At 42.2% G+C, this 12,190-nt stretch overlaps 1 protein-coding gene across 1 annotated transcript in view; it reads left to right on the forward strand.

Annotated features, from left to right (window-relative positions):
* Positions 1–12,190, forward strand: part of fat3b (FAT atypical cadherin 3b) — a 64,326-nt gene that overhangs the window by 29,627 nt on the left and 22,509 nt on the right. Inside the window, exons 20-33 of the mRNA XM_079355768.1 lie at positions 666–1,016; positions 1,549–1,722; positions 1,814–2,344; positions 3,722–4,086; positions 4,385–4,538; positions 5,096–5,203; positions 5,301–5,484; positions 5,996–6,216; positions 6,797–7,249; positions 7,669–7,803; positions 7,919–8,318; positions 9,152–9,348; positions 11,636–11,789; positions 11,898–12,131. Of these exons, the coding sequence (XP_079211894.1) occupies positions 666–1,016; positions 1,549–1,722; positions 1,814–2,344; positions 3,722–4,086; positions 4,385–4,538; positions 5,096–5,203; positions 5,301–5,484; positions 5,996–6,216; positions 6,797–7,249; positions 7,669–7,803; positions 7,919–8,318; positions 9,152–9,348; positions 11,636–11,789; positions 11,898–12,131 (3,661 nt within the window). The remainder of the gene's footprint in view (positions 1–665; positions 1,017–1,548; positions 1,723–1,813; positions 2,345–3,721; positions 4,087–4,384; positions 4,539–5,095; positions 5,204–5,300; positions 5,485–5,995; positions 6,217–6,796; positions 7,250–7,668; positions 7,804–7,918; positions 8,319–9,151; positions 9,349–11,635; positions 11,790–11,897; positions 12,132–12,190) is intronic.

A 12,190-nucleotide genomic window follows, 5' to 3' on the forward strand; every position in this document is an offset into this window, starting at 1 on the left:
TACGAGCATGCGAGATGCAATTCCAGACTACGGGTGAGAGCTGTGTTTGTGGTTGTGTTCTTAAAGTAAAGGAACACGAACCAAATCATTTCAGCACTGCTGCTTTTTGCTGCATTGTTTTATTAATGTTTTAATCCATGTTCTTTATAGCAGCCTCATTGTTCCATCTGGTACCAGCCTTAATGGAAAGGCTTAAAGAAATGAGTGGTTTGAAAAAGTCCAGCAAATAACCACCTGTATGATATCAATTATGTCCTTTGGGTTTTAGGTTTTATCAGACCAGCTAACAGAAGGAAAAGCACAGTCTGAGTAAACTTACTTTATGGATAACCCCTCTGTTTTATACAGTATACCCAAGGGTTGTATGTGCAGTTCTTGCAACATCTTATAACTTCAATCATAACCTCAATAGCTTCCATATATGTATTTCAAATTCAGTCAAATCTACTTTTATTGTCATTCATCCTTCTGGAAGGTATACAGCTTCACAAAAAGTTGTTTCTCTCTTAACCAGTGCTGAGAAAAGCTAGAATGAGAGAAGAGGAGGGGTTGCCGCATCCATCCACAACGCCCCCTATTTAAATGAAACTTCAAAATTGCTTTGTCACTATTCGCTGAGTGCACAACAAGACACTCTTACCCTTCTGTTTTTCTTTGTTTTTAAGGTTTGGGATGGCCGTTTCTCCAGCACGGCGTCGGTAATAGTGCTTGTACGAGAAGCCGTTGACAGCGGCCTTCTCTTCACCCTCCCCTTCTACTCCGCCTCCATCCAGGAGAACGCACCAAATGTCACTCTAGTTACTGTTGTAAATACAGTTGGCCACCGCCTCAACGAGCCGCTGAAGTACACTTTGCTGAACCCCGGCGGGCGCTTCACTATCCGGCCGACCTGCGGAGTGGTGCTCACCACCGGTGTGCCATTTGACCGAGAGGAGAAGAGTAGTTATGAGCTTGTGGTGGAGGTCAGCCGAGAGGATGAGATACTGCGGGTGGCCAGGGTGAATGTGCAAGTTCAGGTGGGTGAGGAAGCCTGTGTGAAAAGAGTGTGTGTTCACGATGTGTACAATGTGCATTGAATCATTTATGAAGACTTGAGTGTATTTTGTTCTGAAATGTTTGTGTAGACCGTTCAATTGTTTTTTATTTACCACTAAGATTTTTCTTAAGCTTTTACAGGCTTGTGAGATGATCATCGTTGTCTACATTCTTTTTTTCTCAAAAATGTAAACTCTTGTTCAAATCAAAAGTTCCCCAGATGCTATGCAAAACCTTTTGTTTGATGCTTTGTTTTTATGTTTGATGTAGGAAATCGTGTCGCTCAAATAAACATGGTGTTTCAGTTTTAAATATTTTATTACGGTAGATTCACAGTTGGGTCAAAAAGATGTTAGGTACACAATCTAGAGTTATTGTTTTATATAACTTTGATCATTTGAACACAAAGAGTGTTCGGTGATCATGATACTGAATGTTGTTGATACTCCCAGGAAAGTCTCTGTTTTTACTTTAGCCAACTGGATATTCCCACATTTTCTGTTTTGACTCTAGGTTGAAGACATGAACGACAACGCTCCAGAGTTTGTGAACCTCCCATACTACGCTTTGGTGCAAGTAGAGGCAGAGCCAGGGTCAGCCATTTTCACTGCTTCAGCGATTGACAGAGACTACGGCCTGAATGGGGAAGTGACTTACAGCCTAAAGGAGCAGCACAGAAACTTTCAGGTGAGAATTACAATGACATGCTCCTATTTATTAAGGGTTGGGTGTTAGAGCAGTATTATAATACCAATGAGTTCTTGTATATTCCCTGCAGGTGAACCCAGTGACTGGAGAGCTGACCCTAAAGAGGGCCTTTGAGGTGGACTTATCTAACGCAGAGTACAAGGTGGTCCTTGTGGCCACTGACGGAGGCTTTCCTTCTCTATCCAGCGAGGTGGAGCTGCCTGTCACTGTAGTAAATAAAGCCATGCCTGTGTTTGACAAGCCCTTCTACGGAGTCACTGTCAGAGAGGATGTGTCCATCTCCACATCTGTCCTGTGCATCAACGCCACCAGTCCTGAAGGCCAGAGCATCATCTTCACCATCTCAGACGGAGACCCGACCCTCCAGTTTGACATCGGCTTCGACTCCGGAATCATCAGTGTGATTTACCCATTAGACTACGAGACCACGCAGTATTACCGCCTCACAGTGAAGGCTACAGACACTCTGACGGGGGCCAAGTCTGAGGTCGATGTTGACATTGTTGTGCTGGATGTGAATGATAACGCACCGCTATTTCAAAACACCTCATACTCCTCTGTGGTCGCTGAGAACTCCATGATTGGAACCACTGTGTTACAGGTGTGTGTGTGTGTGTGTGTGTGTGTGTGTGTGTGGTGTCTTTGTTTGTTGAGTCAGTCCACTGTTTACTCTAACTAAATGATGGTTTACACTTAGGACTCACTACAGCAGCATTCTGGATGAATATTAGGTGACAAATAATTTATTTATGAGGAGACAATGTGATATTTCCCAAGAAAATTTCCCAGTGGAAGCTCTTGACCTTCAGTGAATAATAGAGCAGAGCTGCTGTTTCACTGTGCAAAAAACAATCTGACACCAACATGATCACAATGCAGTGATTTCTGTTACATATTGTTTTCCGGTTGTTTTCTCCACATTTCCACTAATTTATCTTGTACCCTCAGAATCACTACAGCACAAAACGAACATAGCTTAACTTGCTCCATTGGTGTTGTCAGTGGCAACATGGCATGTCAGCCTATTGTTTTCTTTTCCAGAAAATGATGAAATATATGAAGGAATGTCTGCTTAGGGCTTCAATACAAAAATAGACTCGGGCTTGTTAAAAGTATTATTGGCTTCTCACAAACATAATGCAGTAAATTAATCAGTCAGTTAAACCACTTTGATAATTCATCTTGGTGTAAAAATGGTTAAAATGTTGAACAAGATCTAAAACAGATACTAGGAATAGAAACCTGTCCACCAGAAAAAGAGAAAAATCTACTGAGCATTCAGAAGTCTGATGAAGATAAACTGCAACAACTTGGAAATACTAAAAAATACTTTACTAGTACTGTACCTACAACATACCAGTCAACAACAACACATTGAATTCTTGTTCTAGAACATGTCCGATACTACTGAGGATTTATTGTTTGCCCAACGAATTCATCCCGGGACCTACGTTTAGATTTCTATGATGCTGTTTCTGTCTTTTAAAGCAGCAGATACAAGAAATAATTCAAGAGACTGTGGAATTAAGATTGATCAAAAATGACAGAGGATTAAGAGAATGACAGGCAAGGATTTGAGTTTAATAGAGAAGGAAAGATCGCTTCAGCGTTCACTTCAAACTTACGGTGAATTTTCTCCCGTTTCTTGTGTCGCTGCACTGATAAGATGTTTCTTCCTTTGAAGACTAACTCAACACTAAGATGTATTTTTCACCTGCATGAAAAAGAAGATTTTTCTCTGCTAAAATAAGAAACTATTTGAAACCAATACTGGTGACGTCAGGTGCTTAATAATGTTTTTGTTTTAGCTTCAAACGGGCTATGGCTTTGTATCTCAGGGAAACTAAGAGCTTGAATTCCTTTTTTCATTTGGACCCAGAGTGGGTGCTGGATCTGACGAGGGGGAGGGTAAACAAATCAGACCTGTTCTTGAATAATGCATGAAGTGGAGCAGTGTTTAATGTTACCATCTTTGCAGGTGTTTGCTCAGGACCAAGACTCCGAGAAGAACGCCATAGTGAATTACCAGATCCTATCTGACCTCTACAACAGCTCCGACTACTTCCTCATCGACAGCACAAGCGGGCTGGTATTCACCGCCCGCCTGCTCGACTATGAGCTCACCCAGCGCTACAACTTCATTGTACGAGCGACGGACAGCGGAGACCCGGCCCTCAGCAGTGATGTCAGTGTCACTGTTTTTGTCACCGACATGAACGACAACCCACCCAATTTCAGCCAAACGCTGTACGAGGCCTTTGTCAGCGAGCTGGCTCCCAGAGGACACTTTGTGACTTGTGTTCAAGCGTCGGATGCCGACATCTGTGATGCTCAGAGGCTGAGGTGAGATACAATTGTTTCTGGAAAGATCTGAGTCTGCTGTTTCTCTCTCTTATGTTCTGTGCTGGTGATGATTCGAGTTTCGCTTCCCAGTTGAACCACTGTGACTCTTTTGTGTAAACTTTCAGTTCATTAGGCCAAGAAAGAAGCCCATTCTTTAGTATGTAATCTTCCACGCAAAGAAAGTTAATTTCCTCTTGTTTTTTATTCGGCGGATTTGGGCTCACACTTGTGTGACTTGTGCTTGCAGCCGATTCTGAACAAAATCACTTCATCAACATGATTTTTACTTTCCTTTCAGGTACAGTCTCGTCTCGGGGAATGACAGAATGACTTTTATGCTGGAGCCTGATACAGGGGTGCTCAGCTTGTCTAACAAGAGGAGACAAGGCATGAAACTCTCCTATCAGCTCAATGTGTCTGTGTCAGATGGAGTCTTCACCAACACTGCTCAGGTGACACAACTTCCTGGGGCCTTGCAATTTAGTTCTGTCAACTGATTTGCTCTTTTTGAACCTCTGCTGTGTTTATGTGCTTCGAGCTCACTGACCTCCTTTAGCAACTTTTCGCTTCAGATTTGTTACAGACATTTGAAGCCGTCCAGCACAGAGTGGCAGCTGGTTTCTAATACGTGTTCATGTCATATCTGATTAACGATAAGGATGAGCTGCCAACCGCAGAATAAGTGTTCACATCTGTCTCTTAGTGTTAATTACAAGCGGGACTGTTATATCCCATATCTATAAAGTGAACGTTACATGTTGTAGCAAAAAACATCCCAATCAGTTCTTTCACTTCTTCTGAAATGATATAAACGGTGGATCAGCTGCATCAGTCACTATTTTGCCGCACAGCCTGATGCTCTGACTGCTGTTCTACACGCTGGGGTGATGTGATCATGTTTGCCAAGTCAGCCAGTGATGCTTATTGTAATGGCATCAAGAAAATGTCAGCAGATGTGAGGATGTAGAGATGATAGGATGAGGATTATAATGATGTTGGTGATCCCCAGGTGATTGTACGTGTGCTGGGAGCTAATCTGTACAGCCCAGTGTTCAGCCAGAGGTTCTACCTGGCTGAGGTCAGAGAAAATGCCCCTCCAGGGTCAATGGTCATTCGGGTAAGTTTGTGTTCTCACTTCTCGCTGTGTCTGTCAGGACGAAACTTCCAACAGCAATGGAGCAACGCCGCATGATTTTTTTTCGATGTACTTGCAGGTTCGTGCTACAGACGAGGACTCGGGACTGTTTGGTCAGATTACTTACTCGTTCATCAACGACCTGGGCAAAAGTCAGTTCACCATTGATGCGGATGGAGTCATATCCACCCTTCGGAAATTAGACAGAGAGAATCCTGTTAACAAGGACATGGTGCTGACTGTTATGGCCCTGGATGGTGGAGGTATTCATTTTGAAACTGACAACAATGATCGTTAACTTGTCAGCAATTTAAAATCAGCCAATATAAGACTTTCGCTGACCTATAAATCCGGGAGGTCGATAATTTGATTGACTGAAATTAATTAGTTAGTTAAGCTAGTTTGCTCGAAGGCCAGGCTTCAGTAAAGGGTTGTCTTGACCTTAAGAAGTTGGCCTTGTTTGTGTTGTTTTTATTTTTTTTAATGTATTCAAACTTGATGACAAGCTAGTTGGGCGTGTTTCAGCAACCAAGATGTGTATTCTGTCTGCCTCAGCTCCACTTTGACCGGCTTTTCAATTTACTGAAAGTTGGAGTTTTTTTTTTTTTTTTAATGCCATCATTGGCCTTTTCAGTAACTACTAGGTGTCATCATTGAAACTACGGCCATGTTTTATATGGTCTGATATTTAGGTGTAAACCCATTTCAGATGCATCACTTGATTAAAACAGATTATGTTTGTATGGTTATTCGTGTGTGTGTGTTTTTTTCCAGGCCGTGCATCTTTTTGCACAGTGCGAGTGGTGCTTGCCGATGAGAACGACAACGCCCCTCGATTCAGAGCTGTGGAGTACCGCATGAGCATCAAAGCGAATGTTGCCAAAGGTTCTCTGGTCACACAGATCCAAGCCACTGACCCTGACGCTGGGTCTAATGGGAGGATCACCTACTCCCTCTACAGCGAGGCTCGCCTGTCACTGGTTGATGTGCTGGAGGTCAGTATGTTCTGCTCAGTAACTTTCCGCTTCAGACTGCTGCACTTTCCTCAAAGGAATTTGTACAACACAGCTGTCTGCCTAATACGCCTAATACAGCTGTAAACATCTTCTCGGTTCCCTTTTAAAAGAGGCAAAAACCTGACCAAAGCTCAACACATTTATTAAATGAGAGTAAATCGTATTAAAAACTCAATGTATGCTAAATGCCCAATTTTTAATGGAGGGATATTCTCAACTGAACCCCTCCCCATATCAGTGGATTAACAGCCATCTGTTAACTGTAATTATGAATTTCTGCTCATCAAATTGTAATGACTTCAAATTAAGATTGATGTTACAGTCAGTTTTTTGCTGTTCATAAGAGATGTTCAATTATGTAATGTACTAATAAAGAACTGTGATGAGAAATTAAACTAATGGTGGCTCTATAAAATGTTGATGTAAAATAAAGTAGATGAAGCAAATATAGAAAACTATGAAGTGGAAGCCAAAAAACATCAAAAAGAAGTCAACTTCTGCCAGAGATGTACGCTAATACTTATTCTGAATGGCATTTGTTCATTTGCTGGTTACCCAGGTGGAACCAGACAGTGGTTGGATGATGACTAAAAGCACTGTGGACCACCTCCAGGGGACTGTGCTGTCCTTCTTTGTCAAAGCAACAGACTGCGGTTCTCCAGCAAAACACTCACTGGTGTCTGCCTTCATCCACGTCGTCCCATCAGACGCATTCGTACCGTCCTTCAGCCAGCCTCAGTACTCCTTCACCATCCCCGAGGACACAACAGTGGGAACAGCCCTGGGGTCTGTGTACATGGGCCCCGGGCAGACCGGCTTCTTTAACACAGTTGCTGGAGAGACTGTCGACAGCAACCAGGGAGGGACCTTCCTGGTGGAGAGGGACTCAGGTCTGATTCGTCTGATAAAGCCTCTAGACTACGAACAGGTCAGCATCTACCGCTTTAAAATTGCAGCGACAACAAGAAGAGACCTGATTGAGTCCGTCTCCACCGTAGACCTGGAGGTTAAGGTTGGTCACACAGTTTGAATTGAAACCTTTTAGCATATTGTGTCACACAGTGTCATTTGTTTTTAACTGAGTTAGATATTTATTCTCAGTTTATACAAATAGTTGATATAATTTGCTTATTGTAAGAACTGATATACTGCATTACATAAAGACCAACTTAAGGCAAAAGTCAATACAATACAAAAAAAAAAAAAAAAAAATCCCACACTGGAAGCCAAAACGACTGACTTTTGCTGATTTTAACACTCAAGGTTTTGAGCATTATTCAAAGCCCAGTTCCAGCTAATTGAACCATCACTAATCACAATGAATCAGCCGAGCTACAGACAAAGAAGTTGTAAAGAACAAACAGTAGAGGTAGCACATACTGTACGGCTTTGACTCAGCTACTTACTGATGATTTTTCCGTTGTTTTTTAGATCCTAGATGTGAATGACAACAAGCCAGTGTTTGAGACAAACACATATGTGGCCACAGTGATGGAGGGGATGCCTGTGGGGACAAGAGTGGTCCAAGTGCGTGCACTTGATCCAGACTGGGGCTCTAATGGACAGGTATGTGACAGCCAATCACAGCTGTACTAGAACACGTGTGCTTTGTTCTTTTTGCTATTGCTCTTCTTCTGCTAAAAATAATTTGACGTGCTGCAAAAATAATTTCATTTTTCAGGTTACATACAGCCTCAAGCCTCTGCTCACTTACAACATGGACCTGACTAAAGATACTCGCTCGCTCCCCCTCACCGGCCCCATCACTACGGGTTCTTTCTTCGCCATAGACAGTAAAACCGGCTGGATTACCACCGTGAACCAGATGGACCACGAGATCTGCTCCAGCTTCAGCTTTGAAGTAGTGGCTTCTGATCTGGGGGAATCACTGTCCCTCTCCTCGACTGCAGTGGTAACCATCACAGTGTCGGACGTTAACGACAACCCACCCAGGTTTGAGAGGGACCTGTACCGGGGCTCCGTGAAGGAGAGCGATCCCTTGGGTGAGGTGGTAGCTGTGCTGAAAACCAAAGACCAAGATGGCACTGATCAAAACCGCCTCATCAGTTTTTACATCACCGGTGAGAATGAGAACAAAGCACCAACATAATGTAGTTGAACACGTTCTGAGCAGCAGTGATTGTCCCTCGTGCAATGCAGTGAGCATTTCATCACAATTACTCATTAAGCCTAATGGGGGTGCCATTATTAAAGGTCATGATTTAAATGAGTTTGATCTCAAATGTCGAACATGACTTACCTTTTTATTTTTCATATTAACTTTTAATTCTTCTATGTCGCAAGGCGTGCATTATACAATATTTACATTGGAAAGGGGTTAGAGAAGCCCTGTTTAATCACATTTCTGTTTCAAAATAGAATACAGTATTAAAGCTGGCAGCTTAGCAACACACTATAATTTATATTGTATCACATGCAGGAGAATCAATCACCCTGGGAAGGTCTTGACTTTCAGACACACGTGACTTTGTGTTGTCGCTTCTTTTTTATGGGTGTAATAAAAACGTTTTGCGAGGACTCTCTAGTAGAACTCTCACCTTCACACTCAGCCTAATGCTTTTAATTCTTATAACACTGTCTAATAATCACTCAGGATGATATATTTTAGCTTCATGCTCTGGCATTTAAAGATACTGATTGTGCTAATGGAAGCGCAGTCATAAAAGGTCAGATTTTTAAACTCTCAAAGGCCATTTCTACTGCACATCAACCTGCTTTGCTGCGTTGTTAGACGTGTATTGATTGAGACAAAGGGTACCTGCATCATTTGTGTGATTGTGTTTATGTGTGTGATGCTTTTTTATCCCGTGAATGAGTGACTATCCCTGTCCATTTAAATGTCTGCTGCAATCTATACTCCACCTCACTCATTGTAATGTTGTGTCATCTGCAGGGGGAAACCCGCGGGGCGTGTTCAGCCTGGCCCTGGTGCAGGGGGAGTGGAAGGTCTATGTGAGTGGACTCCTGGATCGTGAGCAGCAGGACTGGTATTTGCTCAACATCACAGCCAGCGATGGCCTTTATGTGGCTCGCACTGCAGTGGAGGTGACCGTCATGGATGCCAACGACAACAGTCCCATCTGTAACCAGGTCAGCGATATGGATGAATGGAAGTAGGTGAAATGAAAAAAAACTGAGCAAGCAGGAGGAGCAGGAGGCTGTGAAGCAGGGGCATGAAGCTGTCTGACAGTACGTGGAGACTATTTCCTTTTTTATCTCCAAACTACTTATATTCCAATTACTGTTGACAACTCACTGAAAGAATACTGAATCAGAATCAGCTTTATTGACCAGGTATGTTTAACACACAAGGAATTTAACTTCGGGAGACTGTGCTCTCTTAATGTAAATATTAAATACATGACTTTAGAATGTATTTGAATAAAATACTGTGGGTGTACAGTAAGTATACATACTGCATATGCAACAACTATATTGAGACTAACTCATCTTTGTTAAATGGGGCAGAATATGGGGGCGCCGGTGGCGCAGTGGCACTGCGCGCGTCCCCATGTATCTCTACATGGGGACGCTACATCTCGCGCTTGTGGCTTAAACACCTGCAACCTCCTTTGAGGTCATTCAAGAAGGTTTTAGCAAATAACATAAGTATGTGTGTGACTTGTGAGAAAAGTAAACAGCAGCAGAGAGGAATTTGTTCTGTTAAAATATTGATAGCTTGTTCCACAATGCTCTAATCTCAGCAGATATTACTTTAAACAAAATGCATTTGCTCTCATTTTTCAGGGAGTGTCCTGTAATCTGCAAATACACTGACGATTTGTTTGTTGAAGGATTGCACAGTAGACAGCATGTAAACAAACCATCGACATGATCGGTAATAAAACCAATCCGCTTCTGCTGATTCTTCCCACCTAACTTACACAATCTTCCTAACTGTATTAATACTGAAGCAAAGGCCGATTCATGACAGGAAATCACTGTGAAGAGCAAAGACAAATGAGCTGTGCCGCCTTCCGGGATTTTCCCTTTACATTTAGTTGTATTCTGCAGTTCTTCGATTTAAGATAATTAGTGGAGAAACTTTCCCTCTCCCACGAAACTCATACTAATTCTGTTTGAAATCAATTCCTCCGGTGTTCCTGTTCTCCTCGTCTCCTCTTATATTCTTTGTGTTCTTAGACAAGTCTGAACTGTTGTTTCTCAGACAGCTGGCCAGCAGCATTAAAAGGATTCCAATACAAAAGACCAGAGATGAAATGTATGGCTAACTCTGGTACAATTCATTGAATGGTAACATCTATGATTCACGTTGTAAAAGGCTCTTCCACAGAAAAAATGATCAAACAAGAAATATTAAATTAATCCAAAGCAGAACATGTTTGCACACATGGTTTCTTGTTAGTTACTGGTAAACAAAGAATTGTTAACTGTAATAACAATAGAGTATCACGTTTGTACAAGTGGTCGTGGAATAAGCATAACAATTGCATAGTCGAAGAAGTACCTGTAAAATGATTACATGTAATACTATAAGCAGTACTGTTTGTAATGGTAGCGAGTATTATGGTAAGCATAGTAATATTCTTAGCTGTAATTATGGTAGTAGGAGAGGTTAAAAGAACGTTGCAATGGGAGCCAATGGTTGTGTTGTTAACTTGTGTGCCCCGTGTACACAGGCTGTTGTGTTTAAAGCAGGCGGTCTGGGTTCAATTCTGACCTGTGGCTACTTTCCCATTATGTCATTCCCCACTCTCTCGCTTTCTCTCTCTCCAATTTTTCTATCCACTGCTTTATCTTTTCAGTAAAGCCACACAAAGCCCCACAATAAATCTTGAAAAAGAGAATAAGAAAGTGTCTTTGTCTGAAGTAGTACTCTGAATTCCTCTAATACTTATCGAATAGCCTTTAAATAGCTAGTTTGAAGACGTATCTTTGGCAATTGTAGAGGTATTGAGATGTTGAATTTCATATTTGAATAACTAAAGGGATCAAACCAATAATTATTTTTATTTGTAGTGATCATTATTTTTGATTAATCAATAAATCCATGCTTTGTTTATTTCAATAAGTACACATTTAGAGTTAATGAAAACATTTGCAGGATAAAAACGGGAGCATAGAGCAAAAGAGCAGCAGGTTGGGGTCAACGTGAACGGACGTGGACATACAGTACGTGTCACTGTGGTTTCCACACTGTCTGTGTTCAATGAATCAGAGCAGTCCAAGTTCATCTCTGCGGTCAGTCCTGGCAGCAGTTAAAGCAGGGTCAGAAAGAGCACTTAACTCTGTTGTTCCTGTACTATCAGTGGAGATAATGGATGGACATCAGTTCACTGTGTTTTTAGGTGAGTAGGGTAGAGGCCTTTTTTTACAACTTGGGTTTACGATGTGCTTTTTTTCGTGTGCTTGCCAGGCGGTGTACAGCGTCTCTTTTCCTGAGGACATTACCATTAACAAGGGCATCCTGACGGTGGGGGCTACAGATGCTGACTCAGGCTCCAGTGCTGAAATCCAATATTCACTCTTTGGGATCGGGGTCGAAGATTTCTACATGGATGCAAACACTGGTACATTCAGTTATTGTAATTGTTTTTTTTTGCAGGATCAAACCATAAACAGTCACCTCAGGTGTGTTTACTGAAGCGTTACTAGAACCTCTTCATTTGTGTCTCAAGGTGAACTGCGCACAGCCACAGCCATGGACCGAGAAATGACACCCAGCTATAAACTCATTGCCCAGGCAACTGATGGAGGAGGGCTGTTCTGCCGCTCTGAAATTTCTCTCAAAGTGTTGGATGTGAACGATAATGCCCCCACTTTCTCCTCGCCTTATTACCTGGCTAGTGTGTATGAAAATGCTGCCCCCAAGGCTTTGCTTACCCGACTGCAGGCCAGCGACCCTGATGAAGGTAAACTGAGATGTTTTATGTCATATGCCTAATATTTTGAAACATAATAATATTGAGTC

The sequence above is a fragment of the Symphodus melops genome (assembly GCF_947650265.1).
Source record: "Symphodus melops genome assembly, chromosome: 11".
Lineage (NCBI taxonomy): Eukaryota > Metazoa > Chordata > Actinopteri > Labriformes > Labridae > Symphodus > Symphodus melops.